Source organism: Bubalus bubalis, chromosome 9, assembly GCF_019923935.1.
Source record: "Bubalus bubalis isolate 160015118507 breed Murrah chromosome 9, NDDB_SH_1, whole genome shotgun sequence".
In the NCBI taxonomy this organism is placed as follows: Eukaryota; Metazoa; Chordata; class Mammalia; order Artiodactyla; family Bovidae; genus Bubalus; species Bubalus bubalis.
This window is the reverse complement of record NC_059165.1, coordinates 102,477,768-102,504,418: the sequence shown is the minus strand read 5'-3', so window position 1 is coordinate 102,504,418 and position 26,651 is coordinate 102,477,768. Positions and strand designations below refer to the sequence as shown.

The 26,651-nt window shown below is 55.8% G+C and overlaps 1 protein-coding gene across 2 annotated transcripts in view; it reads left to right on the top strand.

Moving 5' to 3' along the window:
- The window catches only part of BRD4 (bromodomain containing 4), an 87,637-nt gene that overhangs the window by 56,816 nt on the left and 4,170 nt on the right, over positions 1–26,651 (top strand). The window contains exons 3-14 of one of the 2 annotated variants that reach the window (XM_045166750.1): positions 964–1,101; positions 2,435–2,570; positions 4,087–4,376; positions 5,024–5,386; positions 6,350–6,478; positions 11,821–12,030; positions 12,563–12,762; positions 13,001–13,335; positions 14,403–14,513; positions 23,555–23,607; positions 23,743–24,121; positions 24,724–25,317. In XM_045166750.1, the coding sequence (XP_045022685.1) occupies positions 964–1,101; positions 2,435–2,570; positions 4,087–4,376; positions 5,024–5,386; positions 6,350–6,478; positions 11,821–12,030; positions 12,563–12,762; positions 13,001–13,335; positions 14,403–14,513; positions 23,555–23,607; positions 23,743–24,121; positions 24,724–25,317 (2,938 nt within the window). The remainder of the gene's footprint in view (positions 1–963; positions 1,102–2,434; positions 2,571–4,086; positions 4,377–5,023; positions 5,387–6,349; positions 6,479–11,820; positions 12,031–12,562; positions 12,763–13,000; positions 13,336–14,402; positions 14,514–23,554; positions 23,608–23,742; positions 24,122–24,723; positions 25,318–26,651) is intronic. The other variant, XM_045166751.1, reaches the window with a different exon arrangement.

Here is a 26,651-nt window from a genome sequence, read left to right as displayed (position 1 = left end):
CACTTTTCAGCACTGCCTGCCTCTGTTCTTGGGCAGGACCTCGGTGCTTGCCAGAGCACCGACTTGACCCGCTGCCATCAGGCTGCCCCTGGGATGTGACGCGGTTCTGGTACTTCACCTGGGCCTGACTGTGGGAGCCTCGGAGAGAGTGGACCTCAGTGGGGCGGCGAGCTGTGTGCAGGTGCGCCTTCTCGCCTGCCCCTCTGTGGTCCTTCCTCCTGGAAACCCAGGCCCTGTCTGATCATAAGCATTTGCTTGTAAGATAGGTTTAGATTTGGGGAAAGGTATGATGGTAGAAGAGAGTTTGATTGGAAGGGCTTTCGCCACATCTACACCTGCTGTCTGATGTCTTCTGTTCAGCACTTGTAGAATAAGATCCAGAGGTTTGAGGAGTGGGTCTGCTGGAATTTTGAATTTTTTTTTTTTTTTTTTAAACTAAGAATAGTGAGGACTCTCCATTTGATTCCTCATCTGGCACTTAATCTGGTTAGTTGTTGAACTGTATCCAGATACTACTGGATCCTTAGTGATAGACTATATGTAGGTAAAAGGAATGGAAGTGAGATGAACTGAAGATAGAGGCTTTTGGTCCATGGTGCTTCAGTGTGGCAGGAAGCAAGGGGTCAAGTTGTTGAGGCGTGAATACATTTTATGGATGTGGATAATTTCACATGGTGGGGAGAAAGTAGAAACTCCCGTGGGTTATTTTACCAGATAAGAACCACTTTTTTAAAGGTTGAGTGACTTTCCCTGTTACTTATGCTAAATTGCCACTCAGCTTTTAGCAACTCTTGTGTGAACCACTTTATCTTGGAGCCCACCCATGAGATGGCTCACTGACGCGGTGGCAGGGCTTAGACCTGTGTGTCTGTGGCGTGGGGCAGGGTGAGATCTGCGCCCCACCCGTGAGTGCTGCCTGGCTGCGGAGGTGACATTGGCCTTTTTGCTCTCTCTGCTCTCCAGGATTACTATAAGATCATTAAAACACCTATGGATATGGGAACAATAAAGAAGCGCTTGGAAAACAACTATTACTGGAATGCTCAGGAATGTATCCAGGACTTCAACACTATGTTTACAAATTGTTACATCTACAACAAGGTGAGACGTGGGGGCTGGTGGAGAAGCAGAAGGTAGAGGAGGTGGTGGGCACGTCTGGAACCCATGGGCAGGGGTGCGGGGTGCAGGTAGAGTGGGGTCTGGCCAGAGGAGACCGCTGGCAGCAGAGGTAGGTGGGGCCGTTGGTTTTGCGTGTGAACTGGGTATGTGTCTTTTGAGGCCAGTAGCCTTCTGGCTGTGTTTCTCAGCCTTCCTCATTAGCATGTGCTTCTGGAAGCATGTGCTTCTGATGCTCTTGGGACTTTGGTTCTCGAGCATGTCTAGTAGAGAAGATGTGAAAAGGACGGTAGTGAATCACTAAAAAGTTTGTTAGGATGACTCAAATTGTCAGGAAGGAACCTACTAAAATGTAGAGAAAATGTAAAGAAAGTGAAAGCTGCTTAGTCGTGTCCGACTCTTTTCGACCCCAGGGACTACACAGTACATGAAATTGTCCAGGCCAATATACTGGCGTGGGTAGCCGTTCAGATCTCCAGGGGGTCTTCCCAACCCAGGGATTAAACAAAACGTATCTCCTGCATTGCAGGCAGATTCTTTACCAGCTGAGCCACCAGGGAAGCCCAGTTGTAAAGAAAGATGTGCTCAGACAGAAACCTACATGTGAGAGAGGGTACAGTGTGGGGCCTGCTGCATCTGCAACTGTGGACATGACCATCAATAATAGCCTGTGGCCGTAGAATCAAGTATCCCCTTGTAGGGTCTTAAATGTAGGCCTAAAGATCACATCTTAACCCAGTAGCCAAGCCATTCACCTTGGCTGTGCCGTGAAGCCAGATCATTTGTTTAAAGTCTCAGCTCTCATCGCTAGGTTTAAGGGAAATATGTACAGTTGGAGTTCTCCATTTAGAGCTGAGTGGGTTGAGGGATGTTACAGGTGAGGTGACAGATGGGGACCCATGAGGCAGTGAGGAGTGGGCAATTTCCCCAGGCCTCAGTGAGCTGCTTTGGCAACACCCTGGGGAATGTTATTGGAGCCCTGCTCATGTATCCTATGTAATCCAAGTAATTCTGGTGAAATTACATTGTGTCAAGGGAGGGACCCCTGCCTGTGGTTGTCAGTGCTTGGTAGATACTGCAGGCATTAGGATGATTTCTCAGGCCAGAAGTTAAAAGACTGGAGAGGCAGCAGACTTGCAGGCCTAGGAAGCCTCTGCAGTGCCAGGTAGTATAGCTGTGTTGTGGCCCTTTGGAGTTCAGATTGGAGGACTCTGAATACGATGCTCCACACTTTGGGACCTAGGATGGGGAGCTCTTGTTCTGTCTAGAAAGGTGGGGAGGGCTTGCCAACCCTCACTGTGTGTGTCTCCTCTTTTAGCCTGGAGATGACATAGTCTTAATGGCAGAAGCTCTGGAGAAGCTCTTCTTGCAAAAAATCAACGAACTGCCCACTGAAGAAACTGAGATCGTGATAGTCCAGGCAAAAGGAAGAGGACGTGGGAGGAAAGAAGCAGGTAGGGTACCTTCAGTGGCCCTGGCACTCTTAGCTTCACATTGAAACAGCAAGAAAATTGGCTTTCTCTCTCCCCAGTTGGCCAGCCTTCTCCAAGTTCATTGGGAGACTGGAGTGGTGGGAAGATGGCTATATTATTTGCTACCTATGTTGTTGCTGTTTTGGATATGGTGGAGCCAGGTTCATCAGGGGAGCCAGCCCAGAGGGTCATTCGACCCTCCAGCAGAGTAGAAAACATTGGGCCTTGCCTTTCTCGATGGACTTCAGTTTAACTTTTTTTTTTCTTTTTTAAGTATTTCAGAATTATATGAGTTCTTCATGCCACCAATGCCATAGACCGTCTTTTTCATTTTGGGTAAAATTGATCTGATCAAGGGCAGTCTTAGTCTTAACTAATCCTAGAACCTTAAGGTTTGTCACTTGAGTTATCTTGATCCACTTGTGTCAGAGTCATACCTGCTACTGGATAGTCTTCTGAAGTCAAACTCTCTCTGTCTTAGCTCCCACCCCGCCCCTGCCCCCCAGCCTGATATACCATTCTGAAGGCCAGTTGGTAGGGAGTAGTCTACTCGTGAAATGTTTCTGTACAGGAAGTTTTCACAGCTGCCTTCTGCATCTTGCCATCTGCAGCACCCAAGTTGCAGAAAGATGATGCTTGCAAGGTGGCCTGTGCTGTGAGTTGTTTGCTTCTCTAAGGAGCAAGCTTTCACCTGACTTCCTGTCTTGCTTGGAAGGGGTAATTTCATGGGAGTGAAGGGGGTTGGCTATCTCCATTGCAGTGCTGAGGGGTAGCCAAGGAGAGCTGGTCTTGAGGGTCACCCCTTTCTTGAGGGTCACCCCTTAGCTGTGGAGCCTGCCCACAGGTGTCCAGTATAAGGAGCCGCAGCCTCCCTGCTGGGAGGGGTTTGGGCTTCATTCACCTGGGTAGCTGTGGGACCTTGTGTGTTTTGGCTCACCCACACTGCTGCAGGGAGGCAGTGTGAGCCAGTCCTGAAGGGCAGCAGCTGTCCATCCTGCCCCTGTGATTCAGAGGGATGGTGGGCTGCCAGTTTCCAGAAACCTTGGCTCGGGCTACTGATCCTGGCCTCCTGCCAGAAATGCTTACTCAAAAGGCAGCGTTTCTGGGAATGAGGACAGCTCTGCCTGAAAGTGCCAGGAAATATTTTTTTGCTATCACTGTCGTGGTGCTAAGTCTCAGCATGAGTTTCCTGTACCTTTGGCTCACACCTTCATGCTCATGAAGGGGTCTCTGTGCCTGAGTGAGGACTTGCATCCAGGACACCCCAGGAAGTGTGGCATGTGGTGTGCCGCTGCTCTTGGAGCCTCCTAGGACAGGTGGACAGATCTGTCTGAGGGCCAGGGTGTTCGGGCTGTTCCGTCTCTTAGACAAATTGTTCTGGTGACTCTGTGTGCCATGCCCATGCCACTGTGTGCTCACCACGTGTGGCAGTGTCCCCACAAGGTCAGCCAGCGTGCAGGCCTGGCATCTAACCACCTGTCCCTTTTATGATTGATAGGGACAGCAAAACCTGGCGTCTCTACGGTACCAAACACAACGCAAGCGTCGACTCCTCCGCAGACCCAGACCCCTCAGCAGAATCCTCCATCTGTGCAGGCCACACCTCACCCCTTCCCTGCCGTCACCCCAGACCTCATCGTCCAGACCCCTGTCATGACAGTGGTACCTGCCCAGCCGCTGCAGACGCCCCCGCCAATGCCCCCCCAGCCACTGCCCCCACCTGCGCCAGCCCCCCAGCCCGTGCAGAGCCACCCGCCCATCATTGCAGCCACCCCACAGCCTGTGAAGGTGAGCGTCCTGTGTATGTGTGGCCCAGCCTGGCCACTCTGTAGCTCCCGCCACGTCAGCTAAAGGAACCCCTTTCCCACTCCCCCAGTTGCAGTGAGGCTTACAGGAGATAGTCACCCATCCTTGCCAATGCTTCTGGCTCCCAGGGCACTTGTGGGTATTTCAAGGGGGCATCAAGCTGTGTTTAAATCAGCACAGCCCGAAAGCTGCTGACCCAGAGATCCCGTAATTGAGTAACACCTCCCAGGTGGTTGCTGCCCCCTTCCTGGTTCTAATTTAGACTGTGTGTTTGCAGATGCTATCTAAATAGTCTCTGAGTGTGCCTTCCGTGGGTGGCCAGTGACAGGGGTGGGCTCTGGGAGAGGTCCCTGGCCTGTAGGAAATTGCTCTCAGAAGTCTCTTTGGCCTCTGGTGAGCAGATCCCACACTTGGTTATGTGCTTTCTCCTGCCACTGGCAGGGTCCTGTCCCAGCTGCAGGACAGAGTGGTGGGACAGGGTCTCCCTGTTTTCAGTCCTTCACCTTTGGGCCCTGTTCCCTGTTGAGAATTGAGACCCTAGAAAGGACTTGGCTTCAGGAGTGACCCTGAGGGCCTGCTGTGCCAGCCGCTGCTTCTGACCATGCCTGTCGCGCCTGTGCTCTTGGCAGACAAAGAAGGGGGTTAAGAGGAAAGCGGATACCACCACCCCTACCACCATCGACCCCATTCATGAGCCGCCCTCACTGCCCCCGGAGCCTAAGACTGCCAAGCTGGGCCCCCGGCGGGAGAGCAGCAGGCCTGTTAAACCCCCGAAGAAGGACGTGCCTGACTCGCAGCAGCACCCGGCGCCAGATAAGAGCAGCAAGGTCTCAGAGCAGCTCAAGTGCTGCAGTGGCATCCTTAAGGAGATGTTTGCCAAGAAGCACGCGGCCTACGCCTGGCCCTTCTACAAGCCCGTGGACGTGGAGGCGCTGGGCCTGCATGACTACTGTGACATCATCAAGCACCCCATGGACATGAGCACAATCAAGGTGAGTGGATGCGTTTAGGACAGGAAAGGCCAGCACCTCTGAGGCCTGTCCAGGAGGAGAGCCCAGTCTCAGGAGCTGTCTAAATCTCCTCACCAACCCAGAGTGGCCCAGTGCCCCCTGCTGGGGGTTGTGGAGGCGTGCAGCCCCCGAGATCCTGGGACCCTGCTGGTCACGGACAGCTGTGCTGCCCCTGCCCCCATCTGAGGCCAGCCGTCTGTGGTCCCGAGGCCCAGTGCCCATAGACACCTTTGCGTGGCAGGCGCAGGAGGGTTTGGACAGTGGTGACTTTGACAGGCTCTTGAGAGGCACGTGAGTGCTGGCATTTTAAATATATATATATATGTTTTTTTTTTTGGCTGTGCTGGGTCTTAGTTGCAGCACATGGGGTCTTTAGTTGCAGCATGCAGGAGCCAGTTCCTTGACCAGGGGTTGAACCAGGGCCCCCTACATTGGGACCTCTGAATCTGAGCCACTAGACCACCAGGGGAAGTCCCAAGTGCTGGCATTTTCTTGGCATTTTTGGTTTTGTTTATTTTAAGCTTTTGGCTTTTTTTTCCATGTGGGAGTGGAGTAAACCTGTCCAAACTTGGGCAGAGCAGAGGACATTGCTGTCTTCCTTTTGATTGGTGTCCTGTCTGACGTCAACAGGACAAATACAGGCCAGGTCAGAACTAGGCCCAGCCCTCTCTTTACAGTTAGTTGTAGCTTAAGCTTTGTCTCTCTGGATCCTGTGTACTCTTGGCAGGCACAGTGGGTTAGACACTAGCAGGGCATTTCCTGGCCTTGAGACTTGCTGTTAGAGTATCTCTGTGTCCGCCTGATGCTGAGGACTGAGGTAATAACTTTTCCCCACTGAGGTCTGGGTTAAACTCCGAGCCATTGAGAAGTTGACTTGCTCCTGCGGACAGCCCTTCTCGGAGCATAGGCAGCCGTGACTAACCAGGACCCGTCCTGTCTTTTTAGTCTAAACTGGAGGCCCGTGAGTACCGTGATGCTCAGGAATTTGGTGCCGATGTCCGATTGATGTTCTCTAACTGCTACAAGTACAACCCTCCTGACCATGAGGTGGTGGCCATGGCCCGCAAGCTCCAGGTGAGGCTCTGGGGCAGCTCCGGGTGTGGCGTCCTGCAGCAGAGCAGGCTGGGGTCCTGGGTGGGCCAGGCCTCTGTGGGCCTCAGCAGGTTTTACTTTTGTCTCTTGCTTTGGTATAATGCCATGTTGCTTTGGAAGAGTGGACTAAAGTCAGAATAATACATATATTTTACATTGGGATTATTTCCTTTTGATTAAGGTTAGGGTGGTTGGTTTTGGTCTTGGGCATTTTGGGTTTTGGGGTGTTCCACTGAAAGCCCCCCCAACCCCCCACCCCCACCCCCCTGCATTCGATTCCCCTTGGCCGGAAGAGTGCGCATCCTGTGCATGGCCCAACTCTTCTCCAAAACAGACCTGTCTCAAGTCGGCGAGGGACACTCTTGCCAGGTAGACACTTTGTCCCAGCTGTGAGCTGAAGTAGCTGCTCACTTGAGGCCATTCACTGGAGCCTTGAGAGCCATGATGCGTGCCGTCCCGCTGCAGGGCAGCTGCCTCTAGACGTTCTGTGTGGCCGCCGGAGCCCTAGTGGGGTGGGATTCTGGCCCCTTCAGGCTGATTCTAGGTGGTGTGTGCTGTGGAGTGCACATGTGGGTGGGGGCGAGGGGGCAGATTACAACAGAAATGTGTGAACTAGCTCCACTTTTCTTTGTTTTTTGGGTTTTTTTTTTTTTTTAAAGAAACAAGGAACAGCTATGCCCAAATTTCAGCAGAGACATGTCTTTTGAGTAAAAAGATTAGGAGTTAAAAATTATGGAGAATAAAGTCAACATTTAGTACTGTTACCTGTTTTCATTATTATAATTTTTTGAAATCACATGTAATGAAAATTCCCAGTCTCTTCTCCCCAAGATCCCAGGTTGCACTTCTGCTTTCAGGGTCAGAGCAGCCTGGACCACCCGTTGGCACACAGTCCAAGTCACACATCCTGCGACAGGCTCTCTCCTGGGGTCCTGGTGGGGCTTCCTCACCCCAGGCTTTCTCTGTCAGCTGTGGAATGCTTCCAGAAGCGAGGACTTGCACAGGGCCTTTGGTGGCCTTGAGTTGGTGTCTGTCGGAGACCATTCCGGCTCTGCTGTCCACCTGTCTCCCGGCTCCGCTAGCTTCACACACTGTCCCACACTCACCAGCATGTTGTCTCCTGTGTCATCGTCTTGGAGCCAAGATGTTCTTTCACTTGGGCCTGTCTGGGTCAGCCTTTGGTGTCCTGAAACTCTAGGTATTTAAAAAGAAAAGAACACCTGACTAGTATGAACCTGGTTATTGTTAATTAAACATGCACTCAGACTTGAAGGTTCTGATTTCTGCTGACTGTGTATTATTTTATTTGAGGTTTTCTGTTTTTGGAAGGGGCACGCTCTTCATTTTGGTGCTGTGTTGTCTGCTTTCTTCACAAAGTTGCTTTTTCTACTATTTACTTTTGCATTTGCCATCCTAGCTGCTCAGGCATCATACCTGTGCTGCAGTTCTCAGACATCACCACCAGGTGGCAGTGGTTCCCTCAGAGCCACACAGACACACACACAGCATTTTTCTTGTTCTGGGAGTGCCGTGAGCATGCCCAAACATGGGATCTACTCATAGCACGGACACCGAGGTGTTTGCCACATGGCAGCTCTTTTCTAAGTGTTGGTTCCACATACAAGGCTGGAATGGGACAAGGTCCTTGCCCTCAAGGAGGGTCCACTTAGGTGGGAGGCAGAAGGCAGTGCCCAGTGGGCAACTCAGTGCAGGGCTGCCTCTGCCCCCAGCTTGCTTTGCCCCTCACAGGGTGGGTCTCCATGCTACTGAAAGTAAAACGCCTGGAAGCGGGTCGGGGTGTCTGCTTCGGCAGAGTTGACGTGGCAGGTCCCGTGTGGGCATTTCTGGAACGCACTTCCTGTATTTTGTAGCATTTAGAGGTTTGTTTTTCTTCTTTCTTTCAAAGTTTTCCAGGATCAGCATGGTTTAGGTGGCTAGATTGCCTACTGGGGAAGAGGAGCAAAAAAAATTCTGGCCTTTGTGTGTGTCAGTAAGAAGAGTTGAGACCTGCTGTGCCCAGGGGCTGGGGTTTACCCAGAAAGTTTTACGGGAAAGAATCCACTTTATGTTTTTCGTCCAGCCTCCAAATGCTGGATCTTTAGAAAGCCCACATCCCACCTCCTGGCAGCTGTGGTCACAAAGATAGCTAGGAACCCTTAGGTTCACAGTGTCTTTGGGAACCTGCAGGTGACTTGAGCTGAGGGTTGCTAGCCTAGCTTCTGGGCCCAGAGCTGCTGCTGGTACAGTCCATTGCTCTCCGTTCTGCTGTGAAGGGAGGGGTAATTTAGGAAGTTTTGTGCTTATGTGGATTACCAGAGTTTTATTTTGGCAGAAAGTGCAAATTCATGGCAGTACACAATTGTTTTACAGCAAGGGAAAAACATGAAACTGAGGAAGGTACATACATATGCAGGGCCCCAATGTACCTCCATTGTATGTATGGTTGTGTGTGTTCGTGTGTGTATCTGAGTGTCCCCTCATGGCTGCATCTCCAGCATCTGGGGCCAAGTGGGCCTCCATGGCCTGAATTCTACTTCTCACTTGCATGCCCCCAGCCCCTGAGCCTGGTATGCCCAGGTATGTCTAAGCCCGAAAGCAGTATCCAGGCGGGGCAAAGACGGGCTGACTGGACAGCACCTCCCTTTTGGTCTCCAACTGTGCTCAGCTGAAGGCTGGTTTGCCTGGGAGTCTTTGGACACCACCGCCTCCCAGCACCTGAGCATCTCTGTCACTAAAGAGGGTGGGGAGCTTCCTCCATGAGTCTGATACAGCCCAGAGTAGATGGCCCTGGTCAACACTATAGTAAGAGGAGATGCTTGCTCTCTGAAGCCACGGTTCTCTTTGATGTTGAGGATTGTGATGTGGCCCAGGTCCTTGGAGTGGGGTGGAGGTCATGTCATACTAGGCAGAGTAGATGGGTTCACCTCAAGACACTAGCGTCCTAGCACAGAAGGCCTGAGCCCTGCTTCCCTGGTGTGTGCTGCTGATCACTGCTCCTTCCTGTCACTTCCCCCTCCTGAGACACTTGCCCTGGGTGCAGCTCATTGGGTTTTACTGTCTCTTGCCTGACCCCACGCCACTTTGACCTTTCTCTCATTTGTACCATCCTGTGTGTCTGCAGCCTTTGTTACCCTCTTCTCATTCTTAGGTCTCAGGTTCCCCCACAGGCTCTTTGCCAACTCGTGCTGTTTCTGCCTTAGCGCTTAGGACACATTATAACAATCTGTGTTTACCCCTTGAGGACAAGGAGCACATCAGTCTTGTTTACCACAGAGCAGGTGCATGTTTGTCTGGGTCACTTGGGAAGGTTTTCTGCAGCAGCCCTTAGCTCACTGGCACACAGGCCCAAGTGTGTTCCCGGGGTGTCCCCCCTAGGGCTGGAGCAGACACGGGGATGATGGATCATTTAGCTGGGCACAGCCCAGGAGGCTGGCGGCCCATTTGGCCTTCTGTCCCACGCTCCTTGCTGTTTGGTTTTGGGGCCTTGGTAGGTCAAGGGCCAGAAGCAGCCAGGAAGTGGAAGGAGGCTTCATTTCCACAGCAGCTGTAACCTGTGAGGCAAGAACAGGGCTGCCCTTGTGGTAAGGTAGAGCTGTCTGACGGCTGGCATGGGGGGCTGGTTCACAAACTGGTGACACAAGTAGCTTCTGCTTGGTAAAGGATCACCTCCTAGCTGCACCAGGTGCTTGCAACTGTCCTCTCTTGGGGTCCAGCTGCCCCACCGCCTTCTTAAACACACTTCTCCAAGTGTGGGCCCGGCTCTTCTAGATGCTTGTGGGGGGCAGTCGTGGGCCCCTGCCCACATTCAGGGCCCTGTGGGCAGAGATGGGCTTGCCCACAGGGTCTTGCACCTGGCAATCTGAGCGATGTTGGCGTCTGGTCATCTCTCCTGTTTTTCTTCTTCATTGCCCTTGGATATGCTCCAGGATTTATTTCTGAATAAATATAGAAAGCTATTGCCCTTCTTAACCTCAAACCCACTCAGCAGAGTTCAGGCAGGCACCTTGTTTGAGAGGAGAAACTGCCTTGGAGGAGGTCAAACTGAGTGATCTGGAGCGGAGGGAACAGTCCCACAGTCTGCTGCCCAGATCATGCTTCCCCAGCTCTCTGGGTGGGGAAACCTGAAGATGTGTCTCTAGAGCATCAAGAGAGTCTCCTAGGTTGCGCCCTGTCAAACACACCCCAGTTTGAAATAGCAGCCTTGGAGTTTGACCCTATGGCCTTTCTGGGCCCTGCTGTTCTCTCAAGCATCAGCTCACGCTTGAGAAAGGTCCCCCCCTTCTGTTGTGTGAGTTGCTGTATTAAACTGGGCTTAAAACAGGTCTCAACATCCTGCTAGGGAAACAGCTCTGTTCCTTCCACCACTATCAGTTCTGAGTCGTCATTGGATTTCTGGTGACAAAGTCCCTTGGGTAGAGAGGGAATGGCCAGCTGGCAGGCGAGGCAACACACAGCTGAACCCCTGGAGCCCAGGAAGGATTGCTGTCCCCCTGGGTTCTGTGACCCATGCAATTCCATCAGATTTCTGAATCTCAGAGTTGAAAGGTCTTGGGATCTCCTGGGATAGGATCTGGTGCTCAGTCCACCCAGGGTCTCTGCTTAGGTAGCTTTCGCCTCACAAAGCCAGCCCTCTCCCATAGCCGGTCTGCAGAGCTCCATACCTCTTCTGTACTTTCCTTGTATTTCTGTTGTGTCCTGGAGACGCCATCGCCAGTGAGGACCCGATAACCGCAGGCTGTGGGCTCTATGTGGGGCACACTCCCACCTTGGGGCCTTCACTCCCTCTGGAACTCTAAACCTGCAGGCCGTGTCTGCTGCCTGTGGGGATGTGACCCGTGAGAGAGCCTCCTGTTCTGTTCAGTGTTGTGTCCTGCTGCCCAGCCCAGCGTCCGGCAGGCTCCCCTGGGGGGTGCTGACTGAGCACCAAGCTGTCAGGAGCCTCAGAGCACTTTCTCTGTGAGTCTGTCCAGGTCTGCAGCTGTCAGGGGTCCCCAGCCTGATGTCCTCATTGGGCCAGCCGTCTACTGTGAGGTGGGTCCTTACTTAGGCCACGTCTCTCAGGGAGTGGGCATCAGGCCATGTTGGGAGTGCCTTTCACCTCCAAGTGAGATTTGAGAGAGGAGTTTTGGAAGAGCTACTGGGAGCCCTTGCACACGCCTCAGCTTAGTGGCAGGAAGGGGGTCACCGCTGACCCAGCCCTCTGCTTCCTGTCGAGTCAGCTCTCCCAGCCAGGAATGGCTTGGTGTGGGGCCACAGTCCAGGTGCCCCCGCGGGCACCTAGCAGCCCTCATGGGCACGGCTTCCCCTCCCTCCCCCGCCTCCAGGATGTGTTCGAGATGCGCTTTGCCAAGATGCCAGATGAGCCTGAGGAGCCTGCAGTGGCCGTGTCCTCCCCAGTGGTGCCGCCTCCCACCAAGGTTGCTGCCCCGCCGTCCTCCAGTGACAGCAGCAGCGACAGCTCCTCAGACAGTGACAGCTCCACCGACGACTCCGAGGAGGAGCGAGCCCAGCGGCTGGCCGAGCTCCAGGAGCAGGTGAGGGCAGAGGCAGCCCCGTTCTCCATCCAGCTCCCACCTCTGGCCTTGCCAGTCCATGGCCCAGGCAGCCCTGCTAGAGGGAGGTGTCCGCATGATGCCCTTGGCTTTGCGTGCCAGCAGGTCCCCTTGTGCCTAGTCAAATGCATATTGTTCATACTTATATGTACACTTTGGGTATGGACGTGGGCTGATGTGGCCGTTCTCTGGGCAGAAGTCAGGCTTCTGGAACTTTCTGGTGTCTGGAAGGAGGTGGTTGAGCCAGTTTGTCCATCTCCTGGGGCCTCCTGGATGGTCATCTCCCTACAATTTGGCCTTTAGAGCCCACACGTGTCTATACACTTGCCCAGCCACTTTAGGGACGCTCTTCCTGGGACCAAGGATAGTCATGGGGCTTGAGTGTCAGCTCCTCTGACAAGGAGGACACTGGTCTGCCCTGGGGGTTCAAGGGTCTGGGTGGGCCTGTGCCCCGCGGATACCTGGTGAGACGGCAGGTCATGACAAGAGTGTGTCTTGCTTGTCTGCACCACAGCTCAAAGCCGTGCACGAGCAGCTTGCAGCGCTTTCACAGCCCCAGCAGAACAAACCAAAGAAAAAGGAGAAAGACAAAAAGGAAAAGAAAAAAGAAAAGCACAAAAAGAAAGAGGAAGTGGAGGAGAATAAGAAAAGCAAAGCCAAGGAACTTCCTCCCAAAAAGACCAAGAAAAATAACAGCAGTAACAGCAGCACGAGGTCTGTGGCCGCCCCGCCTGACAAATGCCCCCTCCCTGGGATGGGCCTTGAGGGGAGGATGGTAGGGCGTGGTGGGCAGCGAGATGCCCCCAGCTCACTGGTCTTAGTCTCAGCCACAGCTCCGCACTCACAGAAGGGTGTTGCCAGCGTCCCCTGTCCTCTGTGAAGACCACTGGGAGGGGGTGTAGAAGCCTCCCCAAGCCCTAAATGAAGGGATGGGTGCTCCCCTTTCCTGCAGGGACCCATTCCTAACGGTATCTGCATCACCCCTTCGTAGCAAGAAGGAGCCAGCACCCTTGAAGAGCAAGCCCCCTCCCACCTATGAGTCGGAGGAAGAGGACAAGTGCAAGCCCATGTCATATGAGGAAAAGCGGCAGCTGAGCCTGGACATCAACAAACTGCCTGGCGAGAAGCTGGGCCGCGTGGTGCACATCATTCAGTCGCGGGAGCCCTCCCTCAAGAACTCCAACCCCGACGAGATCGAGATCGACTTCGAGACCCTGAAGCCATCCACCCTGCGTGAACTGGAGCGCTACGTCACCTCCTGTTTGCGGAAGAAGAGGAAACCTCAAGGTGCCCTTTGGCCCTCTGGGGTGGGGCTGGGGCGTTCCCAGTCCCGGGTGAGGGAGAGGGCTGGCAGGTGGGGCCAGGCGCTGCCCTTGCACCCCTATTAGCCAGGCCCCATTGGCACCTTTAGTTAACTTGGCCTTCCAATCCTGGCCCTCTCCCTCTGCAGGCTGTTTAAATTTCTGATTGTGAAGTCTGTGTCCTCGACATAGAAGCCTCTGGAGGGTTGTGACATCAAACTCGACCCTAGGCTGTGGGGCGCCTTTCTTGACCTCTCTGGCAGATGGCCCTTGGGGTCTTAAGCCTTGCTCTGACCAGCAGCTGCTGCCTTCATCCTCAGTTGCCACCTCTGAGTCTTCTTCAGAAGGCACCCCCACACACACACCTCTTTGGGGTCTCTGGGGTGGGGGACATGGCTAGGAGGAAAGCATTAGATTGGCACTGTGCCTGCCTGCTGTCTAATCTAGTTCCTTGTGACCCGCTCTGCGAGTCTTCGAGGTGGCTCTTTGGTGTTATCAGTGCCTTGTCTTGGCTTGTAGTTTTGTCTCAGGACCAGTAGGATTTAGGATCTGAGTCAGGGTTTTGCACACAGCCTTCATTCCAGCCCAGACTGACTTGGGGTCCTTGGCACTCCCTCCGCTCTGTTAAGGGTGTCACACAGTGACACCGAACCTCACTCTGCACACTGAGGTGCTGGGAAGTCCCCTGGGGCCTTTTCCTTGTCTTGCTTTGTCTCTGGTGGTTGTCCCCTTTAGGTCTTCTCCCCACTGCCAGAAAAGTAGCTGAGGGAGCATACTCCCAGCAGTGCCTTGTTAGGGAGTCCCCTCCTGTCCTGGTCTCCTGATCCTCAGTGAATCCTGTGAGAGGGAATTTTGAGAGATTGAAGGGGCCTTGAAAGTTGAGTATAAGCCAGGATTTTGGTTGGCATGGGTGGTGCCAGGCTAGCTGCACCCTTGGGAAGTGTGGGTTGGGCCGGGGTCTGGAAGGACAGCAGCCGGTCTTTGGGAGCAGCTCTCTGGCTCATGGGGCTCTGGGCCCTGCCTGACTCTGTTGTCCCCGTTGCTTTATTGCAGCTGAGAAAGTTGATGTTATTGCTGGCTCCTCCAAGATGAAGGGCTTCTCGTCCTCAGAGTCGGAGAGCACCAGCGAGTCCAGCTCCTCTGACAGCGAAGACTCTGAAACAGGTTAGGTGTCTTTGATGTTGTCTCACCACACTCCTGCCTGTGTTCCACCCTGTGTCCAGGCTACCAGAGAGCAGAGACGGCAGTCATAAGAACCTGCTGGGCCCTCCCGTCTGTCCATCTTCCTGGTCACCGTGTTGACCTCTACCTGGGGTGGTGGGTATCCCAGCACCTACCTCCACCCCACCCCTGACCTGGGCTGGGGGCGGAGACCAGTGGCTAGTGGTGTTAACACTGCAGAGCCTTGGGAAAGGAGGAATAGGGGCAGATGATGGAATTGATCTTGGTGTGACCCTGCCCAGCCTCAGAGTCCCCCGGCGGCACTGTTGCATGCAGCTCGGCCCTTTCCAGTGTTGTGCTTCGGCAGGGGTGGAGCAGCCTGCTTTTGGCCCTGCTGTTCCTGGGGCTTAGAGCACTGCCATTCTTCCCGGAGTTTGCTCGCTGCTGCATTGGCTGCTCCTAACTGCACGCACTTGGACATGCGTGTCCTATACCTCTAACAGTTCCTTCTCTCCATGCTCCACGGGCGTGCACGTGTGCCCCCTGGTGCGGCTGAGCAGCAGCCTTGACGTGGGAGGCGGGGGCAGGTGGAGATGCTGAGAGCTGTGCCGGTGGTGGGGCAGGGGACCTTTCCTCCAGACACAAGCATTTCTGGTTATTCTTGGGAGCTGATGCTCAGACTGGCCCAGAGGAGAGGCTGAGAAGAAGCCTGGTGACTAGGCTGCTCTGAGGTGGAGCTGACTTCTGTGTCTGGGTGAATAGGGTTGTTGGTGGGCAGGCAGGTGTCTTCATCGGCTGAGTCGGCAGTCTGCAGACCGCCCACGAACCTGCCTTGGGCCAGTCCCTCCAGGCAGGCTGCACTGTGCACCTCACAGTGGGCAGCAAAGCTCCTGGCGTATTCTTCGTGTGCCTAATCCTGTCTCTGGTACTTTACTGTAACTGGAGGGAAACGACAAGCTCCTCTTAGTTCACATAGATAGATAATGTGATCCGGTGGTGCCGAGGAGGTATGAGGATTATTTGCAGCAGTTGAAGAGTGGTGCTGCTCTGAGGTGTGTGGGTCTTGTGGGGCAGGGGTCCCCTGGACCTTGTCACTGTTCCTTTCCCCTTGTAAGGACTCTAGGTTTCCCAGGGGAGGGGGAGGGGAGCCTTCTCTAGGACATCAGTGCTCTGGACTACCTCCTTTCAATGGGCCCAAGTGATGTGAAATCCATTGAGGATATTCTGTATTTATTGAGCTCCTGTTGTATGCAGAGACTGCTGTGGGTAGTTTGCTGGTCATGTTTCTATCCTTTACCCTTTTTTCTTTCTTCCTAACCAGCTCCCTCTTCGGTGCGTTTTTAAAGTCTGCTGGCCAGTAGGGGGCGCCACACCCCGTGCTTGCTGAGGCAGAGTGGGGCCTTGGGCCAGGGCCCAGTGCGCTGGCCAGGGTGAATGGCTGTATTCTTGGGCCTAATTAGCATTCCAGGTGGCTGCTGACTTCTCACTCTCAGTTCCAGCCAAACCTCAGGTTTGCCTTTGCTTCTGGGGTTTTGTACCTCCTATGTTTTCTAGCAGGCTTCTCCTACTAGGGGTTTTGCAGCCTTTTCCCCTAAGGATCTGAGCAACCAGAGAAAACCCCAGAGATTGAAATTGGCAGAGGACCTGAGGGCTAAAACCCGCGTGACCAGGCCCCGCCCAGTGTGGCGCCTTAGGGCGTCGTGACCATCACACCCTGGTGTCCCAGTCCTGAGTTTGGACTGTGGCCTTTGTCCCTGACTCCTGAGCTTCTGAGTGCCCTGCACCCGGCCTGATGCCGCCGCCTGTGGAGTAACCATGACGGCATTTCCAGCAGCTCTCTGCTGCTGCCGAGATTTTTTTTTTTCCTTCACACTTTTCCCTCCTTTAAAGAAAGTGGAAAGATTGTGCAACAAGTAATCTGAGAGTCCTGGGAACAGCTGTCCTGGCGGGAAAGAGGGCAAGATTTACAGTCTCGGAGCCGCCAGCCTGCAGGCTCCCAGGCTCCAGCAGTCCAGCCCTGGCGGCTCCCTCGGCTGCCTCAGCTCCTTCTTCTCCCCAGGCGCCCTCCCCACCTTGAGTTTTGCGAGGCTGTCCTTTGTGTGGTTCTGGCTTTTCCTTTGCCATCTGTGTGCTCTGGGGACCGACTGAGAGCTTCTGCTCTCGGGAGGGACCAACCCTGTGGGTTTGTGCCCTGCACCCCAGGTGCTCCAGGCTCCAAGTGGGAGCCCGTGTCCTGGTTCCAGGGGATGGACTGTCTGCCACTACCCTCCTGCACAGGAAGCTATGCTTACTTGCTGGGTGGTTCCTCGTGTGGGGTCCATGGAGCTGGGTAGATTGCTGTGACTAGGTACAGGTGGTTCTGCCTTGGCAGGGAGGGGTGTGGGGGCCTGGTGGGGGGCACTGGGGGGATTTCTCTTGGTCTCTGGGGGCTTAACTGTTTTGCCCTTCTTGTTCTTGTGTTTCCATTTGGATTAGAGCCGAAATTCCTGAAGGGCCTGTATTTGTCAGTTCTGCCAACACAGCCCCAGGACTCAAATCACCAAAAGAAACTGACCAGAGGCACTAAATTGGGGCTAGGGCAGTGGTACGTAGTCTCATCTCTGGCCACTGTCCATAGACAAGGATGCTGCCAACTGCTCAGAACAGGGGGGCTGGCTGTTGGGACAGGGCTACTTACTGTTCAGGGATGCAGTGCATCCACAGACTGGGGTTGGTGGGGATGTCTTTCCGTCCCAGGCACCATGTGCTCCTCCTCCCGTGAGCAGCAGGCAGCACTGTTGGCCAGACCCACCACATCTTTTGAACCCAACTGTTACCTGAGTCATAGTCTTCCATTGAGCTTTGATTGTGCTTAAACTCTGAATCTGCTTGAGAGGTTTAGTATTGGGACAAAGACAGTGGTACAAGGGCCACCCTCCCACTGCCCCTGAGCCAGCGTAAACTTTCACCCCATCCCATTGCTGATTGATGTCTGGCTCCTCCCCAGTGCTACCCACAGGTTTTATGGGCACACAGGGCTGGACACCACCTCCTGTCCCTCTCAGGAGCATCCTTAGCCTGGGCTGGGATAGGAGTTCAGAGCAGTCTCCTGAACTTGGTTTTGGTCTTCTAGTTGCAGAGAGAGCACGCACCAGCTATTTTAGTCTCCTGGTTTCCTTTTCCCAGGATTGGAGCATGTGGGTGTTTCTTAATAGCTCCAGGGGGAAAAGGAATGCTTTATGTTTTGGAAAGATTTGAGCTGGAAAGTGCAGACAGAGGCCGTGGGGCATTCTTCCTAGACAACCAACCTCAACTTCCGCGACCCTGGGTCTTGGAATGACTTGGTTCCTGTCCCATCCTGAGGCCTGCTGCTGCCCACTCCAAGGGTGTGATGCTTGCTCTTGGGAAAGGGCTGAGTCCCTGGTGGGGGTGGGGGTAGGAAGAGATCTGGAGGATGGGGCTACAGCCAATCTGCCTGCAGTGCCAGGCGACCCCTCACACCCACACACATGCAGGGAGGGATGCAAGGGCTTCCCGGGCGAGGGCGCGCCTTGTGGAATGTGCCTTGAATGAGAGAGCAGCCGGTGGGCGGGTTTTTCCCACACACACACACTTGGGGACCATGGGAGTGCAGTGTTGGTTGCATCCGTGATTCTAACAGAAGCATCTGCTCTGCTCTGTGGGTGGGAAAGAGCCCCAGCCCCTCTCCCCAGTCAAAGGAAGCTGCATTCGATGCCTGGGAAAAAAGAAAGGACAACTTTCTTCCTCTTGTTTTTATTTTTAATTTGTTCTCTTCCTTAACAGTGTATGTCACTGGCTCCTCTTTTTTATAATTTTGCTTGTTTCTTGGAGTTCAGAGGAATGCAGAGGCTGTTAGCTAGAGGTCCTGCACTCCAGAGCTCCTTTCTTAGAGGCATTCCCTCCTTCCAGCTGAGCCCCAAGGCAGGGTCAGCATTACCTTGCTGAGATAGGGTGCAGAAAAGTGGACCCTGGAGGGTAAGGACAGAATCCGTGGGTGCCCAGTGGGTGTGGCATACCATGCGGGACTTCAGAAGTGAGGCAAGGAGAGGACAGGCGGGGTAATCTCTCAGCTGCAGAGCCCAGCAAAAGAGACCCCAGCACGCAGTGCGCACACATGGAGCTCGTTACTGGAAGCCATTCTGTCTAGAGGCATGAGCAGTCTCAGGCGGTTCTGGAGACATCTGTGCGCGCCTGATCCGAGGCCCTTCTCGGGAAGGTGGGCCTGTCCCCACACGCAGCTGGTCAGGCAGGGGTGGAACTCCCAGTTGCGGCGCTGTCTTCTCGTGCCCTGACAGCAGGCGGGGCACCGGAGGCTGGCTTGGTCTGCAGTTCTTCTGTTCTTTATGACTTGAACGGTACATTCCACACCATTTCTCTCACACTGGTTTCTCTCTCCCTCTACGTAGGTCCTGCCTAATCATTGGACACGGACTCTTAATAAAACGGTCTTCAGTTCCAGATTCCTTCCCAGCAAGCTATAGCTTAAGTCCATTTTCTTCCGTGAAAGGGACAGGACTCCATCAAGTTATGGAATTCCTCAGAGCCCTGGGCCTGTCCCCCGGGGTGGATTAGTCATGTCCAGCAGCTCACACCTAGTCCCGCCTCCGGGAAGGCTGCCTGCCTGGCCGCCCGCCCGCCCGGGCCTCCTGTGTAAAGACTGCCTGGCTGTTCTGCCCAGCCTCCCTGGTCGTCTGGGGTCCTCTGAGTGGGTGGCATCTCCCAGAGGGTGATGACAATCCCCCTGCACACACATTCATGCGGTGCTGCTCCGTGTGCAAGGCCCCGTCACAGACGTGTTTTCTGTCTCCACCCCTCCCTCTTTTGGGGGGACTCTGGATCCTAACTGCTTCCCTCCTGGACCTTCTGATGATGTTAGCCCAGGGAAGATCTCACTCAACTCAGCCTCAGGAAGAACATTGTGACATCTAGAGTTTGCCCAAGTGAGGAGCGAGGCTTTAGAGGCGAGGCCAGCTGGGCCCACGGCTCCCTGGGGCTGTCCCTCAGCCTGCCTTCTCTGGTGGCCCACCCGGCTCTGTTGGCCAGAGGCGCACACCAGCCACAGCTGACCCACAGCCCCCTGGAGTCCTCTCTCTGTTTTCATCGTTCCCACTGTTGTCTGTTGGGCATCTTCCCAACTTCTTTGGCCTCTTCTCCTAAAGTTGCACAGGGAAAGTACCTCCTAGGCGGCCTCCTTGCCCCTCTCTTCCCAGGTACATAGACGCAGCCTGCAGGAGCTGCCAGGCAGGCCGGGAGTGAGGGACATCTGGGGAGACGTGGCCGTGCCGCCGGCTGACCTGATTCCTCCAGCCCACAGTCCTCGCCCCCGCTGGGGGTCGGGATCTGGGCTAGTAGCACGAGAGGGCTGGACCAGTCAGTGGTGAGGGCATTGGAGCCTTTGAGTCCTCTTCGTGCCCATGCAGGTACTCCCCTCTGTTCAGCCCCCAAGAGTGATGGGAGCTGCCGGGTGGGCCACATCATCCAAGCCCTCTGAGAGGCACTGGATAGGCTTTTTTTTTTGGCTCTAAAAATAAACATCAGCCCTTTTTTGGTCATGAATCCAGCATCTCAGCAGAAAACTGCCTGGCGTGAAAAGTCCCCTAAGGAATAGCGTTTGTTTTAAATGTAGTTGGTGTGTACTTCGAGGCCTGACCGTCTCCTGGCATTTTGGGATCAGCCTCCCCCTGCACCTGGGAGCAGGCTTGAGGAGGTGCAGTTGGCCAGCGCCTGCGTGGAAGCCCTGGCCCCCTCCCCACCTCCTTGGGACCTTGAGCCCAAGCAGTTGTAACAGCCCCAGACTGGTCTTGGCCTTGGGTTCTGCGCTCAGCCTCCCCGGAGCCCCTCGGGCCCTGCAGTGATACTTGGGAGTTCCTCAGCTGCTCCCGGATCCTCCAGCCGGTCAGCTTCCAGTTGAGCTCGTTTGCCAAACAGACTATTTTGAGCTGCCCTTTGGCCTGTTCCTGATGTGTTTCCAGTACTGCTTGGCCTGGCTTGGGTCCGGGGGCTTCATGCCCAGAGATTCCCACAGGACAGTTGGGAAGCTGCTGGCATTGTCTTTCTGGGAAGATTCTGCCGTCTTGGAGCAAATGGCAGGCTAGATTCCCATGGCGTCAGCCTGTGTGCCACCCCACCCCTTCCCGCTCGTGGGCACAGAGGCTGTAGCCCCAGGCCAGCTCTTCCTATGTGATCCTTGCATCTTCTCTGTTCAGGGGTCCTGTCCTTGCCCATGGTGCTTCCGTCTGACAGAGAACTTGATCGTTCGATTCGGGCTGGCACCGGTGCCCCAGGAAGAGCAGAGCGAGCAGAAGCCCGCCCACCCTTTCGGCAGCCTCCAGTGTGCGGGCGCTGGCCGGTGCCAGCCGGGCCTGAGAAGTTGCTCTAGGGAAGGGTGGGAGGCCGGGTGTCTGCTGGTGCGGAGGCTTCCAGTCTGTTCAGTTGAGGGGCTCTGCACCTCTGCCCTTGCCTTCCGTCCTGTCTCCTTCCCTTGAGTTGTGGGGGAGTGGGGAGGAATCAGTGTTTTAATCAGATTTTACAAAAACGTTTTAATTCTTTGTACAATTACCATCCTATGTAAAGCTGAAATTTGTGTTGAGTTCAAGATGTTCATGGAATAAAGATCACACAGTACTTGAGGCCATCTTCATGTAACCCTTTCTAGAGAGTTTTGTGTGGGGGGTGTCTTGGGGCTGGTGTGTGGTGAAGTTGTACACTTCCTGTCTTGTCTTCCTACCACGAGGCGAGTGGTGCCTGTGAGCCAGCTGTGACAGCCCCAAATAGGCTCCAGCACCCCTTGGTCCCTGCCGCCAGCCCCTTGAGTCCTCTGGTCCTGGTGGTCTGCTGGGTGCCTCCCACTTCTCTCCCGCTCTAGGCCAGCCCTACCCCACACTTCTGTGCAGCTTGGGGGTGATACTCCTGGTGACCTTTCTAAGGCAGCTTATACCCACTCCCTGGATCCTTAAGGGCCCCATTGCACTTTGTCCCCGCTAGTTCCCCCAGTGGGCCTCTCTTGCTCATGGCTGCAGGGAGGTGGTGAGGGCTCAAAGCCACTTGTCCCTCTTCTGTGTTGGAAAAAAGTGTTTTCCCCACCAAGGCCATGAGATGACAGGCCACCTCAACCCCATCCAACCTTCTCCCTGCGACACAGTGTCCTATCCAGGTCATACTTAATGCACTGACCGCCTTCCTGCCCCCAGCCTCCCTTGAGCTGCAGTTTCTGTTGGTGGCATCCACCCTGGGAGGGGAGCCCGGGCTGGGGGAACGCCCCGTCCTCTTCCTCCTGTGTGCCATGCTCCAGCCTTGTGCGTGTAGGGTCCCCTCGGCCCTAGGCTTCCAGCCTCTGTATGGTCCAGCGTTCCTTCACCCCGAGGCTCCTGGACACCCGGCTTGTGGCCCAATCCTGCAAATTACCCAAACTGCTCCCTTTCATACGTTGTGACTCAAGAGTGTCCTTTCTACCAGGTCTCATATGTGACCCATAGAGTCCTGAGCCCTGTATCCTGGCATCTCTAGTATCTGGGTTTGGGGCTGGGCCTGCAGTTCCCGCACCCCAGGTGTCCCTAGTCACTGCCACTCAGCTAAAAACGTGTCTGTAGCCGCAGAGTTCTGTGTCACTGTCTTACCTCTTGCATGGAATGGTGAGTTCTGGCAGGGCACGAGGTCTCCCTCACCCCTTTAAGTGGCCCACTACACCAAGGCCGTACGCCTCTCCAAAGCTTCCTTAGCACTGCCCTCCGTGAAGCAGCTACCAGTGGAGCTAGCCCCACTTTGGGCAAAAAGCATGTGTCCTCCAGCACCAGCGGCAAGAGCCGGCACCCTGGTGAGGAGCGCAAGGGAGGCCAGGCAAAGCGATGAGGTGCCTCTCAGTGACAGGAACCCCAAAGGCACCACGGGCGGGGTCCCATCTCCCACCTGGTGGTCGGTGGCTTCACTTCCCAGCCCTCGAGCCCTGGCCAGGCTTCCCCTCCCTGTCTCCCGCTCCAGGATGTGCACCCAGTGGTGTTTGGTGAGGGGAATCCCATGGGCCGAAGTTCCTTAGCATGAAGCTCTATAGAGGCGGGGCAGAGGGGCTCAGGGTGGCTCTTGCACACTCCTCACAGAGACGGGCACACCCCAGATGTGCCCACACAGTGGCAGCAACAAGCCGTGGGCTCCTGAGAAGCCAGGACACGTACTTTGTCTCCCTGCATCACATGAACTGTGTCCCGACACAGGGACTTCTCTGAGGCTGGTCTCCTGAGAGGAAGAGGAGTCTGGCCAGTGGCCGCCGCCTCTGCTGGCCACAGCATCGAGTGCCTCCCTCATTGGTTCCTGGGTCGTCCAGAGAGGCTGGCTGGCTGGCTGGCTTGCTTCTCTCCCTCCACAAAATGCACAAGCTTGGCAGCACTTCCCACTTGTCAGCACTCTCCTCACCTGTCCCACGGCTCTGTGGCCAGGGCCTTGGCCCGTGCTGGCACCAGTGGTCCCTGTCACCACCTATACATTTCTGCTGCTCCTGGGACAATGGGAAGGCGCAAGTGTCAGAGGGCAGTGCAGCTGGAGGCCGCCGAGTTGTTACTTTTGGGCTGTGTGGCTGGGGCAAGTCCCTCAACTTCTCTGAGCCTTACTTTACTAGTTTCTTAAATGGATAAGATCATTTCAAGCACCGTGGTGGTCCCAGGGTGAAGCAGGTTGGAGTGCAGATGCTCAGATCCCTGTGGAGGCCTCTGACTAGCCAAGAAGGGGAGACGGTTGAGGCAGGAGGTCCCTCGTAGCTCAGTCCCCCACACGTTCGGGTGTGCTCTTGTCATGAAGCTGGTGGTCTGGAGTTTGGTGGGGAAGCTAGGCATGGTCCCCGCTAGGGAAAAGAAGCCGCAGGCAAATGGGTAGGTGACACCCACACATCTTTCCCTCCCCTGTAACCCCTCCCGGACGGAACCTGGCCACCCTCCCTCTCACTGTCACTTGGCCCTTCTCCTGAACTCACCCTCTGTTTTCTCCTCACTCCGCGAGGAAGGCCCGCTCCCAGTCTTCTCCCTTAGAGCCTCACCGCCTTCTCTTTACCTCCACAGAGATGGCTCCGAAGTCAAAAAAGAAGGGGCACCCTGGGAGGGAGCAGAAGAAGGTAGGTGGTTTCAGGGGTGTCTTTGAGCAGGTGTGCACTGGCCGCCTGCTTGTGTGGGCCCTGGCGGGGAGGGGTCCTGTGCTTGGCCCAGACACTGTGGCCTACCTCATGTCAGCCTGTCCTGTCTGTCTGCAGCACCACCACCACCACCATCAGCAGATGCAGCAGGCCCCGGCCCCCGTGCCCCAGCCCCCGCCGCCGCCGCCGCCCCAGCAGCCCCCGCCGCCGCCACCGCCCCAGCAGCAGCCTCCGCAGCAGCCCCCGGCCCCGCCCCCACCCCCCTCCATGCCCCAGCAGGCGGCCCCCGCGATGAAGTCCTCGCCTCCACCCTTCATCGCCGCCCAGGTGCCTGTGCTGGAGCCCCAGCTTCCAGGCAGTGTCTTCGACCCCATCGGCCACTTCACCCAGCCCATCCTGCACCTGCCACAGCCCGAGCTGCCCCCTCACCTGCCCCAGCCTCCTGAGCACAGCACTCCGCCTCATCTCAACCAGCACTCGGTGGTCTCTCCTCCAGGTGAGCGGCGACCGCGCCCACTCGGGTCTTAGTACAGTGACGGGCTTCTCTGAGCGGCGGGTAGAATCCCTCTTAGCCTCAGCTGTCTGGTTGCTCGGGGTACATTAGCCGCTCCTTGGGCCCATTCTGAAAATGACGCCAGAAGTGTGGACAGGACAGGCCTTGCGAGGAGAGACAGTGCTTTGGTGCAGAAGATACTGATTCAGGTCTGGTGGGCCAGGCCTCGAAGTGTGAGGTGGGAAAGGATGGGACTCCTCTGTGGCTCCCAGTCAGGGGTGGGAGGGCACGAACTCTCATCCTGCAAGGGATGTGGGGATGAGGAAAGACCTGGAGGGTGAGTGGAACGGTTGGAGGGGAGGGAAGAAAGTTAGGGGCACGGAGCACAGGGCAGGATGATGCTGGGGGCGGGGGTTGGGGGGGGAAGCTTGTTCCTGTAGCCCTCCCTGGATGCCATTCTGACTCTCGAGTTCTGGGGAAGCCAAGGAGGGTGGGGAGAGGTTGCCAGTTGAAGGGAGACAAGTCAGAGGGCGGGATGGAGGAGAAAGGCTGGGCCGGGGGCCGCACAGTGTGTGAGCCTCACCACCCGGCTCCCGTCCTTGCAGCTTTGCACAACGCGCTGCCTCAGCAGCCATCACGGCCCAGTAACCGAGCTGCCGCCTTGCCCCCCAAGGCTTCCCGTCCCCCTGCTGTGTCACCCGCCCTGGCCCAGCCACCCCTCCTCCCGCAGCCCCCCATGGCTCAGCCCCCCCAAGTGCTGCTGCAGGAGGACGAAGAGCCGCCTGCCCCGCCCCTCACCTCCATGCAGATGCAGCTCTACCTGCAGCAGCTGCAGAAGGTGCAGCCCCCCACGCCACTACTCCCTTCCGTGAAGGTGCAGTCCCAGCCCCCGCCCCCCCTGCCGCCCCCTCCCCACCCCTCCGTGCAGCAGCAGCTGCAGCAGCAGCAGCCGCCACCCCCACCCCCACCCCAACCCCAGCCCCCACCCCAGCAGCAGCACCAGCCCCCCCCACGGCCTGTGCACATGCAGCCCATGCAGTTCCCCGCCCACATCCAGCAGCCCCCACCGCCCCCTGGCCAGCAGCCACCCCACCCACCCACAGGCCAGCAGCCACCCCCGCCGCAGCCTGCCAAGCCTCAACAAGTCATCCAGCACCACCCTTCACCCCGGCACCACAAGTCAGACCCCTACTCCACTGGTAAGTGTCCCCACCCTGCCCCCGGGCTTTGGGGAGGCTGGCTCCAGGCCCAGAATCTCATCCCCAAGGAGCCAGGTGGGTCAGTTGGGCGCGGCAGGCTGACGTGAGCTCAGAGCTGAGTCTCGGAGGCTCTGGGTTGGTTGGAGAGACGCAGCTGAAAAGGGGCAGTGATACAGTGTTTTAATCAGGTGTGCATCTTGCTTCCAAGCCAAGGTGACAGATTAAGGCCTCAGTTGGTCAGTTTTTTGGAACTCACAGTCAAGATAGCATTACAGTGCATGGTGATTCCTGTAGGAAGGGGAGCTGAGAGCCCAAGGAAGGCACCTCCTCTGCCTCTGGAGGTTGGGGCAGGCTTCCTGGAGGTGACCAGGATGAGCAGGAGCTGGTTTAACAAACAGTGGGGTATAAGGTCCAGCCTGAGCCAGGAGCAAATCTGGGCAGCAGGGGCTCTCTGGATACCTGCCTGAAAAGGTGCTCTGCTTTTGGTGTCAGGAGGCCCCCCTGGTGGAGCTGGAAACATGTCAGGGAGAATTGGGCTGAAGCTCAAAGGTAGCGCACAACTTCCTGGGAAACCGCTCGTGTCTTCTGCTCCCAGTCTGTAGCCTGACCTCGGCTGCCCATTTTCAGTCAGCAGCATCGGGCAGGCCAAGCCCTCCTGCCTTTCCTGAATACTTGTTTTCTAGGTGTCTCTGACCAAAACAGTCTGGCAGTATTCTTGTTGATGCCACATGGTGTGGTGACATGTGAGGGTCCTGGGCTTGGCACATAGACTGTGCAGCCTGACCTGAGGGGTGCTGTGGGTGCTGCCAACAAATTGAATAAAGCTGTTGGCTTTAGGCTGTGACTTTTCTTAAACCTGGTGAAAGCTGTAGGTGCCAAGTGGCTCGCTGTGCACCCTGAGCTGAGAGCAGCTGGCCATCGTTTCTCGGGAAGACCAGTAGTGGTCCCAGCAGCTTGCAGACGGCTGGGGGTTTCCTCGAGCCTGAGACCAGGGCTGGTCTGGTGATGAGATACCTTTGGAAGAGTCAGCATCTGGGGCAGGGCAGGTTCCCTCTGGCTGCCTGTGCTTACAGTCCCTGGGCCCATTTCCGCTTGAGTTCAGTGGCCTAGACTGGTTCACAGGGAGTCCCACACACATGGGGGCTCTGGGTCAAAGGCCAAGTTTTTGGAGGCCAAGGAGGCTTGGCAAGCGTCCCTGGGGAAGGCCAACTTGCAGGCATTGCCCCAGGCTGCTGGGCTCCCCTTTAGGTGCTGTTGAGTGAGCCAACAGGAGGCAGGAGATGCCTCCATGTCACAGGCCTGGGAGCCATCAGCTAGGTCCTCCTCAGAAGGGG